Raw genomic sequence first — 9218 nt, 5'->3', positions numbered from 1 at the left:
AAATTTCATCTGGCAAGGACTCAGAAGTATAACTCTCAGCAATCCAGTCCACACAAAGCACTCATAGGTCTTGATGGAGCTCATTTTCACTCTGTATCCATTAGATAAGACTTCTAAAAGCAGTCAGTGTTAGCCTAACTGTGCCCAAATAACTTTGGTGAAAGTTCAGGAGAGAATTCAATGGGGAGAGTCAAATCAATAATGAGTGCTTTTCAGAGTCACACCACTTAGCTTTTGAAATAAGTATATCAGTTCAAAGAAAGATTAGACGAGAAAAGTCAAGAAATAGCAATGCCAGCCACATCCTTAGTTAGCAACATCTTTACAACAATAGCTGAGCAAGTCTGCACAACAGAACACAGCTAATTTCAGTGTTACGCTTGCAAAATATTACAGTGAGGGGAAAAACATTTGATTATGAAAATTATGAAAAAGCCCTTGTGGCACTATCCATTATAATATGCCGAAGAGAAAGATGGATAGATACTTCACTGGAGCATTCTTTTATTTATAAATACACAAGTCAGTAGCAGCACAGTTCATTCTAAAAGGGGTTTTCGTTATTGAAAAGTATAGTGCTCCTTGATATTTTTCCTCTAGTAAGTAGCAATATGTCAACCCCCACACACTTAACTCACTTCTCTGGATGTCAGAAGACCATGGTGTACCCTAAAGAACAGATAGTTGAATACTGTTAAAATACTGCCAGTGAAGTCTTGGATATCCATCTGTCACGCTGATAATATACACACTGAAATGACTGCCATTTATTGCCAACGCCAACAAAATAGTCAAAGACTTTTGGTATATGCATGTATGCATAATATATATACAATATGCATATATATATGTATGTACATCTATTAGTTATATACCAATATACATATAAATTTCTGCTTAAATATTTACAAACAATTAGCATATTTTTTAGGCTCAGTTTTTATATTGCTTTCAGCTGACTGAAAGGGCATATGGAAACAATAGGAACATATGGAAAAAAAATCTGTTTTAAGACTAGATTGGGATATATTTATCCATGTTGAATAACATACAAGGAATATTCCTTCTGTGGTGTAAAGTATTGTGCTGTGAAGAAGCATCACAATACAGCACTTTGTATTTACTCATGCTGTTAAGATATATGCTGATTATTTACCTGTGGCAGACAAAGTCAAGTCAGAACTATATCTGGGATTTGATTGTTTTGTTCATTTGCAAATTCTACCCCACGATAATTCTGTTGGATCAGGGTTAGTCTCTTATTTACATAAACAGGGAACAAGCTGTTCCATATAAGAAGTACCAAGAAGGATTATTGAGGTTTTCTGTTTATAAGCATAATTCTGATTAGTTTATGAGCTTTAAACTAGGATTTTTCAAAATAGATCACCAGAGCCACTGTATCTAACTAGTGTTTAAACCATGAAAAATTATTTGCTATTTAAGGCTGATGAGACACTGAATATTTTGCTCACCCCAAGTTTCCTAGGCAGTAGCATGGATTTCCAAAGTGTAAATGGTTCTGTATATGAGGTGCGCAGTTAATCAACCTCATGCACCTTGGAAAAGAGAAAGAATTTCAGGCATAGCTCTGAACACCTTCCTTGAACAGCTTGAAGTTTAACTTCAAGCTTTCTCACCTTTATCTTTTGCACCTACATTGGTTCTCAATTCCACCTGAGCTCCTGTCAAAATAGCTGGAAGATATTGGCTCTACAGCACTTCAGAGACTCAAGCCCATAAACAAAACTTTGATTTTTTATTTGTGTCTAACACTTGTACTCACACAGCTACACAAAAGTCAAAAGACGTTTGAAAAGCATTCACCCATTTTAACTAGGAAAATGCCAATTTGCATAGATGATTATTATATGTACAAATAAGAATAAGCAACTAAGGCCCTTCTGGTAGACGTCACACAGATGAGCCTTCCATCGAATTCTATAGGAGGTTGATGCTGAGGTCTTGATCCTGGCTGTCCTACTCCTAGATTTTAGCCCAAAGCAAATACCACATGAAGGGGATAGACCTTCTTTTATTTTAAAGATCCTGATCCTGCAAACAGGAGGCAAGCAGTTTTACATACATGGATTGTCTGCAGAAACAGAAGTTCCCCAAAGTCCCAAGATGAAAACATGAAAAAAACAGAGAAGCGTCGCTATATCTCAAATAATCTCAATGTGAATGGCCTCTGCCAAAGGAAATTCTGCAACTCCTCTAGACATATCCGTCTGAACACATTTGTGCTTGCTGCAAAATATTTAAAATAAAGAAATGAAAATGCATATTATGAGCTAGTCAATTATAAATCCTGCAAGACAAATTCTAGATTACTGCTCAAAGGTAAATACATTTAAACTAACTGTTAATTTCAGTGGCATGGTGGAATTTTAATACACAAATACAACACTGGTATTTTATATCTGTAGAGATTTTATCTATATAATCTGTAGTAAATCCACTGATATGACAAGTAATGGAAGATTCTCAGTTTATTGCCTTTTTCCAACCTAACATCTACTGTACCCCCTTTTTATTGATTTACAAGCAGTTCAATAAAGTAACTGATCCTAGTATTCACTAATTTTCTCTACAATAAAACTGAAAAAAAAATCTGTCAGATTAAAGTAACATTGTGTCAGATGATCCATGAGCATAGGGCAGTTTTCCATGTCAAATTTAAATTCAAAGTACAGAGAAGTTAAATGTTTCATAGTAATAAAATAAGCAAGTAAAAATGGAAACACTGACGTTCATGAACTAACAGCTGCACTTGATCACAATTTAGCCATACATTACTATCCTTTAGACTCTAGTCCTGCAGTGAAACCGCTATCGGCATGGTAGCCCAATCATACTTCCTTAGGTATTTCTGGACTAATTCTTTGGACCAAGACTTTCATCTTCCTCCTGTGCTATACAGCAGAAAACACAGCTTCCACTGCATAATCAGCAACACAACTTTTTAGTCACAGTCAAGTATAATCATTGACAGAAAACTGTTAGCTACTCTAGTACAAATATCCCATAGAAAATAAATCTTAAAACTAGCAGTAGCTGTCGCAGTCCCCTACTTCTTCTGTAGCCAGAGATAGAGGGTTGGGAACTGGGCGTGTTGTATTAACTAATCCCAGAAGATGCTAGATGTCTCGAGATCCGGCGTTCTCTCAACTCCAGCCACCATTGGTTCAACACATCGCATAAACAGGTCTATAAACTCCGCCAGATTTTTGCATATCACTTACCTGAATATGAAAGACACTAAAATGAAATGAGGCAGGCAAATTAAGACTGTGCACGCTCTAGCACAGACCAAAGGCCATTTCTTGTCACACCATGAAAGCTGTATATTATTACACTCTTCTCTTCATCTGAAATCCATATATGCATCAATAGCTTATTGCCCTAAAAAGCATACTGTAAGGGGTTGTGAGGTGGTTTGGTTTTTTTCTTCATTTTACACAGCTATACTGACTTGAGAGGGGAAAAACAAAAATAAATTAACCTGGAAACATAAGATGGAAACAAAATTTGACACTGACAAAATGTATTTTGCTACCCATCCTTGCAGTTCTCTACCTATATGCACAGCCAATAACTAGTAAACATTTTGGTCATGACAGTAAAACATTTCACAAAAGCTCTCCATGTATCAAGAGGACACAAGCTGAATTTTTAATAAAATGTTAGCCTCAAAGCAATTCAAAAGATTGCATTTTGAAAAGAATACAAGCAAAAGAGATTCTACAAAATTGCTACCCAAAGAGCTAACAGAAAGGATGAAAGCTGACACAAAAGAAAGATGTGTGAAGTATCCTAGCATTGCAGCCATATTACAAGTCACTACTTCAAGAGCAATGAATGAGAGATAAATATTTGTCCTGGGTAGCTAGACTGAAGAATGTAAACAGACTCCATGGATATAATACAGTTTGTCAATATCTTTACTGCTGGAAATGGAAATGTTAACTCAGGCAGGTCACTGATCCCGAAAAATGAGCATAATCAATTACATTTTTTGCCTGTCAGTCATTCACATCATTGCCATTCTTACAGCTGACTGCTCCCCTGCCTTACATTTTTTGTTTCAAGGCACTGAACAACTTTCTATACCCACTTTTCATTTGGTATTTTTCACCATTTTCCTACTGCTATCTCAGATTAACACTACTTGCTTCAGAACTAGGCTGTTTTCTTCCCTTATTTTCACAGTAATGTCTGTTTCTACTGTCTCCCATCTCAGAGAGGTGGCCCTTCTGGTCTCTGAAATGCCATCTTAAATCTCACTTCTCTTCTAGGTCCACAAATTTTAATCACCTCCCGAACAATAAAATCTGATCCAGAGCTCACTGGAGTCAGTGAGAGCCTTTCCATTAACTTCAATGGACTATGAATCAGGACCAGATTGCTGTCAGCAACTCTGGAGTGAAATCTAGTGAAAGAAAAAAAACCCAAAAGTATCTGTATGGGTATCTTTGTTCTTAATAACAGACTGCTACTTGAACATAGTCATGGCAATAATATTTCCAATCCCTTTTTCTCCAGACCATGCAAAGGACTAAGCCCTTAATTTTGTTTTTACCTTCACCTGTACACATTTGGAGCAATGCCAAAAGCTCCTGATGGAGCTTGAACAAATAAGCTTAGAATAGTTCTCATCACTTCTTTTATAGACTGCTAAATACCATTCTACACCTAGCTAGGTAAAACAAAGAAAATTGCGTTTATGACCCAAGTTAATAAGAAATTACAAAAAACCTAAGACCCAACAGAGTTAAAATGGCTGTTTAGATACAGTGATGGAGTGGAGCATTTGGAAAGCACAGGAAAAAGTTTAAAGCCAGCATCTTTTAAATTTTCACTAGTGAGCAGAGGCAATGCTGTTCTTGCAAGGATCCTCCTACATTACTGAGGTAAGAGGAATTTGAAGAAAAGATATTCCAGAAATCAAAAATATCAAATTGACTCTACTTCATTCTTCCTGTCTCGATAAACACTGTTATTTATTCCCCTCTCCATGTAATTTTCCCTGCATCTTCCTACCTCTGTTCCCCAATACATATTTCTATAAGGGAACATTAAAGTAAAATTCTTTTGCTCTCCCTCCTTCTCCTACCATTTAAGGTTTTTTTTTTCATAAATACTGTGTATGTAAAGCCTCTCTGCAATCCCACACTGCTCCCACCAAATGATACAGGGAAATCAGTTCTAACAGACAATTTGGGAGATGTAACACAGCATAGTTATAAAGACACAAACACTACGTAGAAGACTGCTCACGTAATGGAAAAAGCTATCATTATCAGACAGCAGCTACTGTAAATATAAAACTAAAATATTACACATTTATTAAAAAGTATGTTGCAATTCAAGAATATTTCAGCAGTAGCTAAATCGTAATGACAATTCACATTTTTTCAAATGTTTATTCCATATTGTACTATCCAAAGTACTTCATGGGAGGTGGTAAAAGTGACACTGCCTATAAGCAGATAACTTTCCCAAGTGTATCAGCAAACACAAAGCCAGTTAGATGACCTTCACTGAAGGGATGCAGTGTTCTTTTTTTGGGGGGGCAGATTGTTTTATTTGTTTTTGTTTAAGATATTTATGCTGACACTTTCATTATAATGTACACTCCACCCTCACAGCTTCAGCTACAGAAGGCAAACGCTTTACAGAAATGAAATTGCTGTTGCAACAAGGCTGCTTGTGACATTGTTTAATACAAAAAGGAGCCAGGACATGGTACATTGATACGGGGGTGGAGTGTATTATATATACAGAAGAGGAGTATTACTTCTGTTCTGCCATCTGACATTGATGTGGGAAGAGGGGACAAAAATGCATTTTCTTTCCAGTACTGAAACATGCAAAGACAAATTGCTTATTACAAGTTGTATGCAGCTCCGAATAATAATTAAAATAAAGAGCTCTAGAAATGCCCCAGTATACTTAATTTGTTTAGACTTCTTTTTTTTTAATATGTATTTAAAATACTCTGATCTTCCACTTCAAAACTTCAAATTAAGCAATGAGTGAATAGGATCTGAAACACAGACAAGGCATTGCTTACACCACATTAAAAGGCATCTTTTAACAGCTGTGTATTTCTAAACTTAGACTGAACAGGATTTTTAGTTGCTTGGAATTTGAAATGCAAGATGAACTTGGCCACATTACATCTATTTTCTTTAAGTGGAATTGTAAACACGCAATAAATTGCTGTTTCAAAGAGGCAACATGCAGAATTCAAACCTAATTGTTTCTTGCAGGATTCTGTTGACCTGTGCATGAAGGGGTATTGAAGCAGTGGTGCAGTGAGAATCACTACAGCAGTACAAATCCACAGCTCAAGCATTAGGTCCTAGAGGCTGGATCTCTTAAGGAGCAATGCTGAGTATACTCTTCCCTGCAAAATACACCACTTCCTTTAATCTAATGAATATAGTTTCAAGAAACAGCTGCTCAGCAACTTTCCCTCCCCCCCTAAAAAAAGAAAAGAAAGGCAGGGAAGGTGGAAGGAGGTGGAAAGAGCTAATGCATTAGGATCACATTTAGCAAAGAACTGCAAACAGTAAGCAAAGAAGACAAATATTTTAAGTGTGATATGATTTCAACCAGAAATGTGAAAGCATTTGCCCCTGTTAATATCCTGCTAGAGAGTTGGCTGGGACAAAATTTGGATTAGAGCTACCAGCTGAAGCAACAGCATTGAGAAACAGAACAAACAGGCATTTAGCCCTGCTGCCCCCCAACCTCCCCTTTCCCTCCCAGCTAGCAAAGTACGACTGATGCTTTTGGTTGACTGCAAGGCAAACCTTAGCTAGAAACTCATTTAGCTAGATACACAACCATAGCCCCAGATGTTTTAAAACTTATCATGGATTAAAGCCATGAAATAAAAATTAAAAAAAATAAATTTCAATTTGAAATTTTATTGGCGTGTTGCTAGAATGGGTCAACATCGATCAACAGGAGAGACTTTGTCCACGTACTTAGAACAGCCTTCCTGCACCTCCCCCCTCTTCTCTTTCTCTCTCTCTCTCTCTCACACTCTTTCAGCATTAACGCTATTAAAAGCCAAACAAAATACTGGCTATGGGTGTAAAGAATGCTGGTTTTTTGGAATGTTGCCATGGATCCTGCTTCCAGACGCGTCCCACGGGAAGGGGGGGTGCAGCCTCCTGTCTCTGTGCCAGGCTGTTCTCCCCAGGCAGGGCAGAAGGAAGATAGCCACGAATCCCCCTGCTCCTCCCCTACTCTTTCCCATCCACTATCGCCAAGTCTTTGATCACCCTCAGTTTGCCGCTGGCGTCGATCCTGCGCTTCTCGCGTATTAGATCCTCCAGGCTGTGGAACCTCACCGTGTGCACCTTGTTCTCCGCCAAGTGGATCTTGAGATAGTACTGCTGCTGGTGCTGGGTGCCGGCCGCAGCCTGCAGCTCCCCTCCGGCTTTGAACTCCCTTTTCCCGAAGCGGCACCAGGCGGCGAAGCTCTCGGAGTTCGTCCAGCAGATCTCGTCGCTCTTTAAGCCCAGGTGCCCGCAGGCGTTTTGCACCACCAGCTCGGCCACCAGCGGGCGAAAGCGGTACCAGCTATTCACCACCCGCCCCACGTTGCCCGCGGGAGCCTCGTACAAGCTGTCCTGGCGGATCTGCCCCTGGTGCAGGTGGATGATCTGCCCGCCGCCCACGTACACCGCCCAGTGCGGCGGCGGGTGCTCGGGCGGCCCCAGGTAGAGCAGCTCCAGCAGGTCCCCCGGCTTGCAGAGCGCAGGCAGGGCTTGCGCCGAGCAGACGCTGAGGTCTCCAGCCTGGGGGCCGCTGCTGACCTTGGAGAAGATGCATTCCTGGCCGCGGAAAGCGGAGAACTGGGTCTCGTTTAGCACCAGCTGGTGGTGGAGGTGGTGGGTGGGCGTCTCCTGGCCAGGGCTGCCGGAGCCCTTCACGCTGTACTTGTCTGGCTGGCCTCGCTCGTCCAGGTCCTCCTCCTCATCCGAGAAGAAGTAAGCCACACCGACGCGCAGCTCGTCCTTCTCGATCCCCGAGGGGTCCCCGGTGGGCAGCTCGCTGTAATTCAGGTGGGTGATGCGATCCAGTTGATTTCCCATCAATGACAGGGCGAGGCGAGGGGCAGGAATCGTCGGATCTGAAGGAAGGGTGGGGTGGGCAGAGAGAAGAAGAGAAAGAAAAGAAAGAAAAGAATAAAAATAAATAAATAAAAATCAAGGCATACAGAAAAGATGTTCGGCGATTCCGCCCTCCCTCCGCTCCGTGCAAGGGAGAAACTCCCAGCGCAGCCCCTTCCCCCGGGTGCGGGGCAGGGAGAGGCTCCCGGAGTTACGCCGGGAACATGCCCTTCCCCTCTCTCTGCAAGGGGAAAAGGCTGACCCGGAGGGACCCCATCCTTTCCCTCCGTGCAACCGAGCCGGGAAAGCGGCTGGAGAAGCACACGGCTCCTCTGCCCGCCCGGGACCCCGCGAGGAGCTGGCAAAGAGCAGGCGATGAGCATCCCCCCCGCTCCCCGCTCCCGAGGGACCCCTTCTCCGTACCCGTATTCGCCCAGCTCCAGAAACACCCCTCCCTCCAAACTCCTTTAAAGTCGTCCTGTCCCCATGGGCGCTGCCGAGGAGGTGAGCTCCGTCCTCCTCCGCCCGCTCGGCTGTGCGCTGCCCGGCCCCTCCGGCGGAGCCTAAGTAGCGGCGGCGCCGCTGCCGAGCCCGCCCCGGCCCCGCTCATTGGCCGCGGCGCGGTGCGGGGGCTCCGCGGCGTCACTGCCCGGCCGGGCTCCCACCGGCACCCCCGGCGCGGGGAGATGGGGGGCTGCTCGCCGCCCTGGGACACTGCTGAGCGGGGGAAAGGAAGGGGGAAAGGGGTTTCCGTCAAAAACACGCCTCCCGGGCTTCAGCTGGAAGGTTGCACGCGTCCGAGAGCTGCCCCGTCCCTCGAGGCTGCCTGCGGGATGGAGTGCGCCCTCAGCGAGTGTGCGGGTGGCATCGAGCTGAGTGGTGCAGTTGCCACACGGAAAGAATGGGATGTCATCCAGAGGGACCTGAACAGGCTGGAGAAGTGGGGCTGTGAGAACCTCATGAGGTTCAACAAGGCCAAGTGGAAGGTCCTGCACCTGGGTTGGGGCAATCCCTGATTTCAGGACAGGGTGGGAGATGAGGTGATTGAAAGCAGCCCTGCAGAGAAGGACTTGGGGGTGCTGGTCC

General features: G+C 43.0%; 1 protein-coding gene across 1 annotated transcript; it reads right to left on the bottom strand.

Annotated features, from left to right (window-relative positions):
- Positions 1–500: 500 nt before the first annotated feature.
- On the bottom strand, positions 501–8677 carry LRATD1 (LRAT domain containing 1). Its single transcript, XM_009567911.2, has 2 exons — positions 8556–8677; positions 501–8152 (listed from the first exon to the last, which is right to left on the bottom strand). The coding sequence occupies exon 2, from the start codon at positions 8112–8114 to the stop codon at positions 7260–7262; it is 855 nt and encodes a 284-aa protein (XP_009566206.2). The 5' UTR covers positions 8115–8152; positions 8556–8677; the 3' UTR covers positions 501–7259.
- Between the last annotated feature and the right edge of the window lie 541 nt (positions 8678–9218).

The sequence above is a fragment of the Cuculus canorus genome, chromosome 3, assembly GCF_017976375.1.
Source record: "Cuculus canorus isolate bCucCan1 chromosome 3, bCucCan1.pri, whole genome shotgun sequence".
Classification (NCBI taxonomy): Eukaryota; Metazoa; Chordata; class Aves; order Cuculiformes; family Cuculidae; genus Cuculus; species Cuculus canorus.
The sequence above is the reverse complement of the archived record's forward strand: the minus strand, read 5'-3'. Positions and strand labels throughout refer to the sequence as shown.